Source organism: Macrotis lagotis, chromosome X, assembly GCF_037893015.1.
Source record: "Macrotis lagotis isolate mMagLag1 chromosome X, bilby.v1.9.chrom.fasta, whole genome shotgun sequence".
NCBI lineage: Eukaryota > Metazoa > Chordata > Mammalia > Peramelemorphia > Peramelidae > Macrotis > Macrotis lagotis.
This window is the reverse complement of record NC_133666.1, coordinates 626,377,268-626,391,989: the sequence shown is the minus strand read 5'-3', so window position 1 is coordinate 626,391,989 and position 14,722 is coordinate 626,377,268. Positions and strand designations below refer to the sequence as shown.

Below are 14,722 nucleotides of genomic sequence, written 5' to 3'. Positions count from 1 at the left end.
AGACATGGCTTTCATAGATGGGGGTGGCAATGGGGTTAGGATCAGGAAAGACTGAGATTTGAGCTGAACCTTAAAAGGAACTGATAAAAATACACAGTCTGTAGGTAGAGTGTTCTGTTAAGGTCTGTGTTGCTGGATTGCAAAATACATGGAAGAGGGTAAGGTAAAAGAAAACTGCAAGTGTAGGAGGGTGGCAGGCTGTGAAGGGCCATTGAAGAAAGGATTTCATTTTTAATTCTGTAGGCAATAGGGAACCACTGATATTTATTGAGTAGTTAGGAGGTAGGGGAAATGAAATCATTTTCTCATACTTTAGGAAAATCACTTAAGTAGCTAAGTGAACAATGGCCTCAGTGGGGAGAGATGTGAAGCAGGGGAAATAATTAGAAGGATATTGCAATCTGTAGCAGATTACTCACTGCCAAGCAGAGGAGGGGAGGGAAGAGAAGGGAAGAGAAAGAGGTGGAACTCAAAAATTTACAAAAAGATGAATGTTGAAAATCTTTGTATGTACTTGGAAAAATAGCCCAGATATGAGGCGATGAATGTCCATACCAGGGCATTGTCTGGATGACTGAAGAGAAGGGAATTTCTACAGGAGATGTTATGAAGATAGAAGGGCAAGATTTGACAATAGCTAAGATAAATAAGATGTGTTGAGCCTTTGAACCTAGGTGACTGGTCAGACTCTTATCAGTAATAGGAAAATAATTTGGAAAATTATGTTCAATAATTGGGAAAAGGGGGGTGGCTAGGTGGCGCAGTGGATAAAGCAACAGCCCTGGAGTCAGGAGTACCTGGGTTCAAATCCGGTCTCAGACACTTAATAATTACCTAGCTGTGTGGCCTTGGGCAAGCCACTTAACCATATTTGCCTTGCAAAAACCTAAAAAAAAAAATTGGGAAAAGGGCAAAGTTTAGGGAAAAGTTAATGAGTTCTGTTTCATACATGTTGAGTTTGAGAAACCTACAAGATAGCCAGTTTAAGATGGCAGCTCAAATATATTAAATACAATTATACATGTACAATCCATATTAGATTATTTGCTGTCACAGGGAGGAGGAGGGAAAGAGAATGATAGAAAAATGTGGAACTCAAAAGCTTGCAAAAGGATGAAAGCTGAAAACTATCTTTGCATAGAATTGGGAAAACTAAAGAAGGGAGAAAATTTTTTTAAAAACATGGCAGTTCAATAAGGAAATTTGTAATGTTTATATTGGAGCTCAGGAAACAGACTGGGGTTGGATGTATAACTCTAAAAGAGATGATCAGTGAGCTCATAGGAGCTGATGAGATCGTCAAGTAAGATAGAATATAGGAAGAGGGTCGGGACAGGACCTTGAGTAATACACCCAGTGGACATGATCTGAATGGAAATTCAGAAAGCACTGAAAGGTATTGATTTGGGGAAATTATATTGTCAGAACTTTGATTTAAGGGACAACTAGGTGGCTCAGTAGATAGAGCACATCCCTGGAATCAGGAGGACCTGAATTCAAATCCAGCCTCAGAAACTTATTAGCCGTATGACCCTGGACAAGTCACTTAATATCCCAATTGACACATACACACACACACACACACACACACACACAAAACCCTCCCCCCAAAAAACAGAACTTTGATTTAGAAAGATTACTTTGATAGCCTAGTTGCAGGATGAATCTGAGTGGGAAGAGATTTGAATCAGGGAAACTAATTGTAAGGTGATGTCACTAGTCCAGTTTTAAGATTATCATCTTACAGAATGGTGAATAGAGAAGAAACATATATATGGGACACACACACACACACACACACACACACACATATGAAGATAGAAATAGGAAGATTGTATATGAGAAATGACAGTGAGTTCATATCTCAGTTCTGTTGCCTACAACCTGTGTGACATTGGGCAGGTCATTAACCTGTCTGAGCCTTGGTTTCCTTATTGGTAAAATCTAGGGAGCTAGATTTCATTTTCTCTGAGGTCCCTACCAGCTCTAAATCCTATGATTCCTCTGGTTTCTAATCTCATTACCCCAGAGATCTCTCCCTGGGATCACAACTATGTCTCTGATGGGTTAGGAGTTGTAGTCACCCTTCCCAACAGTGTACTCCCAGGTGAGGGATGTCCCCAGGCTCCCTCTCAGTGATCCATTCAAGAGCTTTGAATTGGGACTGTGCCAAGCCGCCGTCCTCTGGGTATCAGCTGGCGGTGACCAGGTGGGCCCACATCCAAATCCAATTTCCTGACCTTGGTGTGAAAAGTCTGACCTTGTTCTTCTTCATCCCCCTACTTGTCTTTCTGAACCAAAGAGGCCTCATCTCCTGCTCTGCCTTCCTACTCCTTGAGCTAACTGATCCTCCTCTTCTCATCTCCTTTCTCCCATCAGTTGGAGAAAGTCTTGCAGCAAGGTGATATTGGTGAATGCTGTGAGCCTTACATGGTCATGAAGGAGTCAGACGCTGTAAAGGTGGGAACTTGACAGGTGGAGCCTGGAGGTGGTGGCTGGGAAAGATCCCTGTAGGTTTCTACCTCTCCCCACTCACCCAGAACATCCCAGCCCCAGAACAGCCATAGCTAGTATTCTCTATCCTTGCCCATGGATCCCCATTTTATAGATGGGAAAGATGGAGGCCTGGAATGACCCCACCCAAGGTTTCACAGTCAATCATCAGCAGAGACTCAGCTTTCTAATTCCCAGCCCCATTGGGCTATATCAAGGTGAGGAAGGTGGGCGACAGTTTTAGGATTCTAAGGGGAAACTGGGTCTCTGGGGCACAGAACAAGGAGAAGCTGGAGAAGTTACGTCATGCAGCTGAACAGTTCTGTAGCCGTCTGGGGCGCTATCGCATGCCATTCGCCTGGACCGCCGTGCATCTGGCTAACATAATCAGCAGTGCTGGCTCTATGGACCGAGACTCCTCTGATTCTGAGAGCGGTGAGCAGAGGGAGACCATGGGGGCCAAGGGCGGAAGTATGCTTGGTGGGGGAAGGAGAGAGGAGATTCTTATGGTATGAATTAGCCTTCTGGGCTCAGAGACTCCACTGTAACTTGGGAGAGGTGTTATTAGATGGGAATGCTGATCCTAGGGATGCTGGCTCTGGCCCCCTTGAATGTTCAGGATGAGGGGATCCCTCTCAGAAGCCTGGGGGTGGGTGTCAATGGAGGACACTCAGTCAGAGGCAAGATCACTCAGTATGGGCAAGGATATAAGCATCCTTGTTCAGAAGGTAGGGCTCTACAGCAGACAAGCTCTGTATTGTTGGAGAAGCTAGGATGAGTGTTAGACTCAGTTGTAGAAATGACTTAGCTAAGGTGGAGCAGTTGTTATGACCCTGGACAAATCACGTCATCCTATTTGCCTCAGTTTCTCCTTCTGTAAAATGAGCTGGAGAAGGAAATGGTGAACCACTCCAGTATCTCTGCCAAGAAAACTCCAAATGAGGTCATGAAAACTTGTATACAACTGAACATCAACAGACACAAACTTATGGAAACTAATTTAGGAAGCATAATAATAGCAGTTCTCACTTATGTAATCCTGTGTTAAGTACTTTATATAATTATTTTCTCATTTGAGCCTCACAATAACCATGGGAGATAGGTGCTTTCTATTATTATCCCCATTTTACTGTCGAGAAAACTGAGGCAAAAATAGAAGTGAAATGTCTTGCCCAGGGTCACACAGCTCCAAAGTATCTGAGGCTGGATCTGAACTCAGGTCTTCCTGACTTTGGAGACCCAGGATGATTTACACCTCGGGACTGTAGGTGTGGATGGCTGTGACTCTTTCCATATAGCTCCTCCGTCATTTTGGAGCTTCTCTCGTTCTCAGATGGTTGAAGCCCTTCTAGCTGAAAGAGCTTTGGAACAGTTTCGATCCAGGAGTCTGCAGAGCCACCCGTGTCTGTCCCCTTGGCTAGGTGCTGAAGGGGGGACACTTCATTAATCTTACAACTTGAATCACTGGCTGCACCACACTATTCATTCAGGTCTTCCCTCTGTAGACTTTGAGCTTCCTTCTCCAGTCATAGAGAGCAGTGAAAGGGCAAGTTAGACGATCCTTTGAGGAGTTTCCCACTGTGGGGCAGTAGAGGGAGACCGTGAGCAACGCAGCCTCCTCCCCATCCAGCTCTTTACACAGTACAGGATATTGCTGCTATCTCTAGACGGCTCCCAACTTCCTAGCTTTACCTCGTCCATCAGCTCCTAATGGCAAGTGCAGAGCTGTCTTATCTCTTGTCAGCCGGCAGTAGCTGTGCTCACTCTCCTCATCTTCTCAGCTCCGTCCTTTTCTGTCACCTCCCAGATTCCCTGCGTGTCTTTAGTTGCCTTCTCATTCTGTGATTTCTCATTGACTCACCTGCTTGTGAAATTAGGTGATCTCACCTAGCATGATCTTCTGCCTTACACTGAGAAATCCAAAATCTACTTTTCTGTTTGATATGGCACAAGTAGTTCATCGTATAATTTTTCTATAGTCCCCAAACAGTTCTTTGATTTAAGAGGTTTTTAACATTAAACTTCAAAATTCTTAAAATAATCATATTCCATTAGCTGCTGGGAAACAATTCATTACAGCCATCTCTACTGTTGGTGGAGAACTTTCCCTCTGAGGGGTATGCTTCCTTCCACTTGGCTCCTTTTAGAACTTTTGTATGAGGTGCTTTAGTGTCTCTCAGAATGGTCTATGTTTCTCCCCAAATGACTTTTTGTATGTTTGTCACATAAATATCTTTTTTCTGCTCCTTTAAGTAAATAAAATGTCCACATAAGAAAGGGACAGGAACTAGCTCAAATGACTTTCCTGCTTTGATGTTTTAATCTAGGATTTCTGTGCGCTTTTGCCTGAGTTTTGCAAATGCTTCTAAACCCACCACTTTGTGTGTGTGTGTGTGTGTGTGTGTGTGTGTGTGTGTGTGTGTTTGGGGTGGGGGAGAGACATGCCTGTGTAGAATAGAGAGTAGTGGATCAGTGCAAATAATGTATTTAATCTGACGTCTCTCCATCCCTATCCTCACATACAAGCACACCTCTTCTTCATTTCTTTTTTTTTCCCATTTCTTTTCTTCTTTTTTTCTCCCCATCTTTTGTTTTCTCTTATATCTCTCATCTTCCTGCTTCTCTCTCTCCTTCCTATTGGTCTTTCTTCCCCATTTTTCTTTCTCTTCTTCTTGTCTCTCATTTTCTCCCCATAACTCTCATCTTTCCTTCTGACCTCTTGTTCCCTCTTCCATCCCCTTTCTCTCTCATCCATCTATTTTTCTCCCACTCTTCTCATATTCCTACTTTCATTTCTTTCTCTCTCTCTCTCTCTCTCTCTCTCTCTCTCTCTCTCTCTCTCTCTCAAATCTCTTTTCACCCTCCCAACCTGTCTTTTTACTTCACACTCCCATTTCAGAACGGAAGTCTACTTGGAATGAGAGGAAGAGGAAGGCCTATGAGCGGGCCAGCATTGGGGATGATGCCTGTAGCTTCTCTAACTTTCGCCCAGCCACACTGACCGTTACTAACTTCTTCAAACAGGTAGGGGTAGTCCTTAGACCGAGGTGAAGCCTGGAACCTCCTGAGGAAACGACAGGGTTCGTTAGGAAGATTCTCTACTCTAAGGTTGATGGGAGGACTAGAAAGGTCCAGAGAAGGTTGGGTGACAGACCCAGGATCTCATAGCAGGGCAGAAGCTAAGGCAGTGTATTCTTGGTCCTCATTGCAGGAGGGCGACCGTTTGAGTGATGAAGATTTATACAAGTTCCTGGCAGACATGAGAAGACCATCTTCAGTGTTACGGAGGCTACGGCCTGTCACAGGTACTGCCTGCCTCATTATCTCCCCTACTATCCCCTGCCACCTCTTTTCCTACCTCTAGATCCACTCACTACTACAATCCCATCCCCAGTAATTTCCCATCATCTTATCATTATCTTCCTATTGTCGAATCCTTTTCTTCCTAAGATCCCCTATTCCCAGGCTCCTCTTTCTCCATCTCTTCATCCCCTGATACCCTGGTCCCCAGAGGTCTCTCAATGCCAGTGACTTTTGTCCCTTAGCTCCCTCTCTCCCACACACACATTCCCACAGCACCAACTGGACACCAGTAGGCAAAGAAAGTTGTTTGTGATGCAGATAGGGAGCAAGGCTGGTTAACTCTAATCCCCTCAGTCCCCCAAGGTAGATTGCCCTGAGATCTAACTGTGTTCTCTTTGGGTCAGAAGGATAGAAAAGTAGTTTTTAATATTTTGCTGGAGGAACTCCTGAGAAATTACTGTTAACTGTCTCTGTTTACTGTTCCCCCCCCCCTCGTTTTTATAAATTTTATTTCTAAAAACATGTTTATTATTTGTTTATTTTTAACATTCTTTTCTTTTTAAATTTTGATTCCCAGATTCACTCCCTTCCTCTGCTGACTGTTTTTAATCTCCTTGCCAAAAGTGTTTATTTTTATCTGTCTGTACTGATTTTTAGGCTCCCAAAGAATTGCTTCTCCCTGCAGATAAAACAATGTTTATGATTATAGTAAAAGGACTTTTAGTCAGAACCTTCGGGTCTAGATCATCCATGATGCCAGATGTGGAATAGTAACCTGGATGCCCTCTCCCTCAGACACCAGCCCTGCAGAATCTGGTTTGAGCCAGCTTGGGTAGAACCATTAGACATTTAAGGTTCAGGAATGGAAGGAAAACCCTGAGTGGGCCAAGGTGGTCAGGGAAGACTTCCTTCAACAGATGGGACCAAGAAGGCCCTCCAGGATGGAGATGGAAATGTCAGCCAAGACCTAAAATTTCCTCTACCTTGTTATCTGCAGCCCAACTTAAGATTGACATCTCCCCAGCCCCTGAAAACCCCCACTTCTGCCTGTCGCCAGAGTTGTTGCATGTGAAGCCATACCCTGACCCCCGTGGCCGCCCCACAAAGGAGATCCTGGAGTTTCCAGCCCGAGAGGTCTATGCCCCCTTCACCAGCTACAGGTGGGTCCCAGTGGTGAGTTCTGAGGGCTATGCTTTTTCTGGATAGAATTTCATATGCCAGACTCCTATCCATCTGCCAGCCTGGGCTCTCAGTTTTTTCCTGAATCCTTATAAAGGACTCAGAAGCAGGTTTGGGGTACTGAGTATGCCTGGGTCAAGAGTTCCTGATGAAAGCCTTAGGATCGCGCAGTTTCCCATCCCCTCCCCAAGAAACAGGTACGGGCAACTACAGGTCAAAACAGTGGTTTAATGTCCACCTTGCAGCCTGCCTGCAGCACAGCCTGCTAGCCCCCAGCTGCCTTTCCTCTGACCAGCTTCCCCACCTGCTCAGCCTCCCTAGGTCAGCCTCCCTCAGTCCCGCAAGTTCTTAGACAGGACCACTGCCATAGAGGCCCCTTGGAGAGAGGGATGTGGGTCATGACTGGAGCTCTGGAACTGGCAGGGACCTCAATGGCCATCTGGTCCACTCCCTTATTCTATAGATGAGCAAACTGAGATCCAGGGAGGTTGTGACTTGGCCAAGGTCATACAGATAGTAAGTGGCATCTGGCCTTTGAACTCAGGACCTCCAAGTGCAAAGCACAGCCTCCAGACGTTCAGAGTCAGCAAGGCTGGGAACAACCCATCTTCTCCCCTGCTGAGGCCCTCATCCCAGGGCCATCTCATTTAGGCTCAATCTTCCTCGGCAGTGAGCTCAGGATGGGAGTGCTAAAACTCGGAGCCTAGAGGGAGGAGGGAACCATTGGTTACACTTAGAGATCTCAGGATACAGCCTCCCCAGGACCCCACTGACCCAGCTCCTCCCACTTCTCCTTTGTCCTCCCAAACTCTGGCCCCTTCCTCACCTGTCCCGAATGTGAGCCAGCTGATGTCTTTGCTGGGCCAGCTCTCGCTGCTGCCGTTGAACATGACCCATCAGGGACCAGATGATCTGACTTTGTTTGTCTGCATAGAGCTGTGGGGGCAGGATTGGGTATTAGCTCCAAGCAGCCTTTGCCTGGCACCTAACCTGCCTCCAACCCTGAATTGAACTTAACCAGCAACTGTGTTTCCATGCCTGTCCTTTGATATGTCTCAGAAAAGGGTATCCTCCCTTCATCTCCCCTTCTCTGAAGTCAGCCAGAAGAAGATAAATTCATTCTCCTTCTCCTGCCTCTTGGTGCCTGAGCATTCTCCAGAGTGTTTTCTTCTAGGGAAGGACAAAGGGCAGGATGTCTATTTGATAGATGGGGAAACAGAGCATTTATGGGACTTGCCCCACATCTTATAGGAAGTCAACATGACTGGGTTTCAGCTCAGGACCCTAGGTTCTTTAGAGCCATCATGGACGTGGCTTTGAAGGGATGGGGGGTGCCCTATCCCTATTTCTCTGGGTATCTCTATCCCTTGCTTGCTTTGACCCCAAGAGAAAGAGAGTTTTCTAAGAGTCCAGAACTCTGGAACTGGTGTCTGCTCCCCCCCAACTTCCTGAGCACTTGTAGGGACTTTTACCTTTAGGTCTTCGAACTCCTTCTGGGTGTTGCTAGGCACCATAGTAGCCAGGGACCCCTGGATCTTTTCCACTCTCTGCTGAAGAGCCTGGTGTCCCTCCATCACTTTTTCGAGTGCAATCCCTGCTCCCTGAGCTTGCAACACCAATATGTCCTCTTCTGCCTGTGGAGGGAGAGGGAGGAAATGCAGGTGTTAAGAAAAGACTGGAGAGACTTGACCTAAGGGAAATGCCCCCTGATGAGAGAGATACACCATGGAATAAGGGGTCCAGAGGATACAGGTGATGTGGGTGCTAAATCTAGGTTAGGGTGTCCAAAGAAGGGAGAGAACCCTAGTGTTTCTAGCTCTGTCTCCCCAGTCAGGATTTCCCGACCCTGTCCCCTGAAGTGCCTACCTCCCCCATCCTCAGCTACCTGAATCTCCCCTAGACTCTTTTCCAGTTCTTGTGTCCGTGCCCGGGTACTGCCCAGATCCTCCTGCAACATATCCACAGTCTGCTCATAAAGCCCCAGGCTGCGGCTAGCTTTGTCAAGTTCAGCCTCAGTGGCTTTATAAATGTGGCTGAGGGTCTGGCCAAACTGCAGGACACCATGGATGAGGATGTTGACTTCATCTTGCAGTGCCAGCTCCTGACTTGGCTTGGAGGGTGTGGGCATAGGCAGTGCCAGGGTAGGCATTAAGAGCAGGCACAAGAGAAGGCACATGGTTGCACCAGATGAGGAGACCAGAGACACAGGAGGCTGAGCCCGGGAACTGCTGTCTCTGGACCTCCGGCCTTTCCCTTTTATGCTTTGGGCACTGCCTACTGGCTAGCCTCCAACTTCAGCTCTCCCACTTCTCCTTCCATTCCCCCTTAGATCAATCGTTAACTTGTGCATAGGGAGGAGGCGGATCCAAGCCCAGCCTTCTCCTCCCCTCAAGCAAGCCTGGAATTGTGCAAGGCCAGCATGGGGTGAGGAGAATTGCATCAGGAGCTGGGGGCCATGGGGTCTGTGCCAGCTGGACCCTTCATGAACAGCTGGTCTGGGGTGGAGGTCAGGCTCTGACAAGCCATGCTGGAGTCACGCCGCTCGCCAGGGGAACATGGGACTGAGCTGTCTGATCCTCCCACTCAGTCCCTTCCTGGGGGCACTCATTCTCCTCTTCCTCCCTATTTTATAGCCAATAGCTCAGGTTGAGGGAGGGGAACCCCATCCCCTGCCCTTAGAGGCACTAATACATGATCAATGGGAAGGGTGGTTGGACTCCCCTTGCCATCCTATACCTGTCCTGAAAACTGAGATCCTAACCCCATTTTCTTCGATCTCTTGTGACCCAGATAATATCTGTGGCCAGTCCTGGCCTTTGAGACCCCCCAGTGAGACTGGACAGGACTTCATTTCCTTGAAAGATTAGTTACTGAGGAACACTCATCAGGACCCTCTCCCTTTTTGGAACTGGGGGATGGGGAGCAGTGGTATTTGGAAAAATAACAGACTGTACCTAGTCTTGAGGCCCTGGGGTACAGAGGGAAGAACTCAGAGTTGAAAGGTAGGAGGAAGCAGTCCCTATCCACCCCAGATGGGCTTTTGCATCATTGGCCTCCTGGGGGGGCCAGAATTTCATTTAAAATTTTTGAATCCATATTCATCAGTAAGAGAGGCAGCAGAACATGGTGGATAGACAGTCAGTTAGCAAGCATTTATTGAGTGCTTATTGTAGCCCAGACTTGATGCTAAGCACTGGGCAGATAATGATAAAGGCAGAAACACCATCCCTGCCTCAAGGAGCTGGTGTTGAAGAGGGTTTGGGAGGTGGGGGGGAGTGATGAGGGAGGAAATGAAGAAAGATTTATTAAGCTCCTACTATTCACCAGACACTGTGCTAAGTGATTCACAAATCTCCTTTTACTTGATCCTTACAACAGCCCTATGGGGGGGTAGAGACTAGTATGATACCCATTTTACAGTTGAGGAAACTGAGGCAGGTTAAAGGGTTTGCCCAGGCTTGATTGATGATAATGTTTGTCTTTCATTCTCAAAGAAGACCATGACATCAGGGAGATGATGCTATGATATGCAAGTGAACCCAATTTGAGTGAGGGGATGCTGGGCTGCATCACCAGCCTCACTTTCTCCTCCAGAACCATCTGGGTCTAGTGGCCAGGTATGGATCGGGATGACTAGATGGCCCTGGAAACAGTGGGAGGCCTTGACCTTTTAAAGCTTGGTCTTTCCCAGGTCACAGTTTGACTGAAGCAATGCCCATTCAGTGATTAAGATTAGGCAAGAGAGAGATAGAGCAAAAATGCCAAGAATGACCACTTCCAAAAAAAAAAAATTAATCTGAGAAAGAAGACTTTCGGGGTTTCTCAGTGATTGAGGCAAGTAAGAAAGAAAAGAACCAAGAAGAGCCTGTTTGGCATAGTCAAAAAAAATATTCAACCTGGGAGGAAAGACCCTTAGTCAGAGGCTAGATTCAAACTCAGACTTACTGACTCCACGCCTAGCACTCTACCCATTATACTATCTAGCTGCCGATCATCTAAACCTACTTCTGAACATCCTAGCTTCATGACCCTGGAATAGTCACTTAAGCTCACAGTGGTCCAGAAAACTTTCTGAGACCATGAGTTACAGAGAACATACAAATTTGCACAGATAGAGAATTTTCTCACTCAACAGTTACTGATGAAATCACAAGTCTAGTCCCTACTTTTATCCCTATTCCTGAATAATTCATTCCTTAAGTAATAAAAATTCCTTTATAATTAATTTCTTGAATTCTCTATACTTTATCCTCACTTTGCATAGGTGTTAGGACACTATTTGGCTTCTAAAAAGTTTGACAGTGTTTTCTTTCCCAGTTTTTGAGAATAATTTGTGTAGTCAAGTTTTGTTTTTTTAAAGTTTGCTAAGTCACCTGTAATTTAGAACCAGGTTTTGTCTTCTTCTCCAGGAGTTATGCTCTGTCTTGACTTCAGTTTTCCTATTTCTCTGATGCAGATACTAGTTCCCAGTCTGCCTACCTCATGGAGTGAGTTAAAACTCTAGATAAGGATATGGAGTAGAAGGTTCCAGTAAAGTCTGGTTTCAGTATGAAGCAGAGGACAGTCTGAGAATCAGGGACCCTCACCAGGGTCATCACAGTGACCTGTCCCTCAAAAGGGAAAGTGGCATGTTCTCATACTTCCAAGGGACCCCCAAGTCCCTCTTGAGCCCCTCTGGAGGCATCAGTTACTGACATGAGCCTGCCCCATGAAGCTCCAGCATGCTGGCTCTTCTGTCTTTGACTGCTGGGCCCAGGCCAGGGCCTCTTCCCCTCTCGCCTGGACTATTGCAACAGCTTTTTCACCCCTCTCCCTGCCCCCATCAATCCCCTCTGATTTCATCCTGTCCTGGCTGCCAGTTAACCTTAAAGCCTATATCTAGTCACGTCCCTCTCTGACTCAGAATCCGTCAGAGGCTGCCTAAGAACTTTCTTTAGCCCTGGAGGTCTTTGGGTAGAGACTGCATGGCTACTTTTTTGGGGCCATAGTGAGAATTTCTATTGGGCAAATGGTAGACCAGTTGGTCTCTGAAGCCCCTTCCAATTTTGTGATTCAATGATGGGAAAGCCGAATTTCTGTCTGTCGTTCAAGGTTCATATGTTTCTGAGCCCAGCATCATCTTTTTCTTTGATTTCAAAACTTGATTAACTTTCTGATCTGGTGATGGGAAAACCAAATTCCTCTGTCATTCAAGATTTCATATGTTTCCAAAGCAATATCATCTTTTTCTTTTTTTTAATTTAGTTTTTTCTATTAACAAGAATTTTATTTCTTTCCTGCTTATTTCTACCCTACCCTACTTTCAAAACCCCAGAATACTTGTAACAAATGTGCCTAGTCAAGCAAAACAAATTCCCACACTGACCATTTCACTAAAAATGGATTTCTCATTCTTCAGTTTGAGTCTATCTTTCTGTTGGGAGGTGGGTGGCAGCTTTTTCATTGATCCTCTGGAATCATGATTGATCTTTGCACAGATGAGTTCTTAAAGTTTGCAAAGCTGCCTTTGCATCCACCCCTAAGGCTTCTCCTCTCCATCCAATCCAGTCTTCTCAGTCTCTCCTACATGTGCTAGGGCTTCCATGTATTGTCCTTTCCCACCCCTGCCTTAATAATGTTTCTCCTTCATTTTTGAAAAAAACATGATATGAGGGAGCTAATACCACAATAAGCACATTAATTGGATTTGAGTGAGGGGGTGCTATGCTAAGTCACCAGTCTCACTCCTCCAGAGCCATCTGGGCCCAGTGGCCAGATGTGAATTAGGATGACTGGAGATGGTCCTGGATGTGAGGCAATCAGGGTTAAGTGCCTTGCCCAGGGTCATACAGCTAGTAGTCAAGGGTCTGAGACTGGATTCAAACTCCCATCCTCCTGATTCCAAGGTGAGTACTCTCCACTGCACCACCTATGTTGTTCCCAGAGGTCTGGGTTTGAAATCCATTTTAGCTACTTAGCACTATGGGCTAGTTCCTTCTTCTCCTAGGTGAAGTGTTGGACCTAGACTTGATTTCCAAGAAAGTTATATTTGGATTCACAGGACCAGGGTTCAAATCCCACCCCATCAGTTACCATCTGTTTGACCTAGATCAAGTCACCAAACCTGGACCTTAGGTTTGTCATCTATAAAATTTGGGGGTTGACCTCAGTGATCAAAGTGCATGTAGCTATACAATTATGGTCCTCTAATCTTATATAATTCCGTAATCCTCCTAGCTCTAAATGGAAGAATTCATTGGAACTCTTTCTGACTCTACCCATCCTTCAAGGCCTGGTTCAAACTCTACCTCCACCACAAAACCCTCCTTAATGACACCAGTCCTTCCTCGAGGTCTTCATCACGCATTTTTCCATCTGTGATCCCTCTCCTGGAGGACCTGACTTAGAACACAACTGAATTCAGATCTCAACTGCCCCTTTCGACCTTGGTGACTTTGATCAGGGCCTTCTCTTGCCTTAGTTTTTACTGAAAAAGCATCAGTGAAGTAAAGAAACTAGACGGGCTCATCTGTAGATATTTTCAGGATTGACAATCCTCCCTCATCCTGGAGCAAGTATTGAAATTGGGAGTCATGATGCTGGGTTCAGATCATCTCCCCAGCACTTAACTAGCTGTAGAATCACAGGCAAATCACTTTTAACCTCTCTGAACCTTAGTTTTCTCATCGGTGAAATGGAGACAACAAAACCTGTAGTTATCTCCCTCACAGGATAGGGAGACCCAAATGAGATGGGGTTGGTGGGGTGCCTGGAAAACAGCACAGGAATGTCTGTCCATCGTTCCTTCCTGATCCCATGTTGTCGCTTCTGCAGCATGAAGAACTAAAGGAGTTGACTTTGATCTCTGACCTGTTTCTCCTCTCCCTGCACCAGAAACCTGCTCTACATCTACCCCCACAATCTCAACTTCAGCAGCCGCCAGGGCTCGGTCAGAAACATCGCCATCAAAGTTCAGTACATGTCAGGGGAGGACCCCAGCCAGGCTCTGCCGGTCAGTGTGTGTGTGTCTGTGTGTCTGTGTGTCTGTGTGTCTGTATGTGCCTCATGGGAACCAACCATGGTGTGGAAAAGTCAGGGCAGCTGCTTCAAATCCCAGCCTTGCTCTTTGTAGGTAGGACTGAGTACAATTGAGAAATCTCTTTCCCTCTCTTGTGCTAGCTCTTTAAAGATATATTATAATCCTGTGAATTATGTCTAAATCCAGAAAATTTGGGAGGGCCAGAGGATCTTGTTACTTAGGGACATGGGGGCAGGAGATGTTTGGGGGCCTTCCCTTTTTTCTGGGTGCTCCTTCCCTGTCATCCCAACTCAGAGTCTTCAGTCCAGCCTCTGGTTATGGACAGAACAACCCCATCTGTCCTCCCCAGCTCAGATTGGAAGGAGTGACATGTGAGGGAAGTGTGATCACCCTAAACCTCTTTTCTCCCACCCCCAAGGTGATATTTGGGAAGTCCAGTTGCAGTGAATTTTCCCGAGAGGCCTACACAGCCGTGGTGTATCATAGCAAGTATGGGGGGAAGCAAACCTGTTGGGTGGTGGGGAGGGTTGGGAAGTTGAAACAACTGATGGGATCACAAAGGCTGAGTTGGTCTGTGGGGACTTGGGTCAGTCAGAGGCATGAAATGAGGGGTGCTTCTACCAAAACTGGTTAGAGCATCAGGTTCTAGCTGACCTAGGGTGGGCCCTGGACCTAAAAAATATTCTGTGGAGATGGAGGGACAGGGTCTGGGACCCCTAGGGACTCACC

The 14,722-nt window shown here is 46.3% G+C and overlaps 2 protein-coding genes across 8 annotated transcripts in view; one reads left to right on the top strand and one right to left on the bottom strand.

Annotated features, from left to right (window-relative positions):
* The window catches only part of DOCK6 (dedicator of cytokinesis 6), an 85,269-nt gene that overhangs the window by 21,026 nt on the left and 49,521 nt on the right, over window positions 1-14,722 (top strand). For all 7 annotated transcript variants that reach the window (XM_074203437.1, XM_074203440.1, XM_074203436.1 and 4 more), the window contains exons 10-16: window positions 2,380-2,460; window positions 2,772-2,928; window positions 5,393-5,517; window positions 5,705-5,798; window positions 6,794-6,956; window positions 13,849-13,966; window positions 14,412-14,482. In XM_074203437.1, coding sequence (XP_074059538.1) covers window positions 2,380-2,460; window positions 2,772-2,928; window positions 5,393-5,517; window positions 5,705-5,798; window positions 6,794-6,956; window positions 13,849-13,966; window positions 14,412-14,482 — 809 coding nt within the window. The remainder of the gene's footprint in view (window positions 1-2,379; window positions 2,461-2,771; window positions 2,929-5,392; window positions 5,518-5,704; window positions 5,799-6,793; window positions 6,957-13,848; window positions 13,967-14,411; window positions 14,483-14,722) is intronic.
* On the bottom strand, window positions 7,214-9,190 carry ANGPTL8 (angiopoietin like 8). The gene is made up of 4 exons (XM_074203444.1): window positions 8,861-9,190; window positions 8,448-8,609; window positions 7,802-7,911; window positions 7,214-7,678 (listed from the first exon to the last, which is right to left on the bottom strand). The coding sequence occupies exons 1-4, from the start codon at window positions 9,149-9,151 to the stop codon at window positions 7,651-7,653; spliced, it is 591 nt and encodes a 196-aa protein (XP_074059545.1). The 5' UTR covers window positions 9,152-9,190; the 3' UTR covers window positions 7,214-7,650.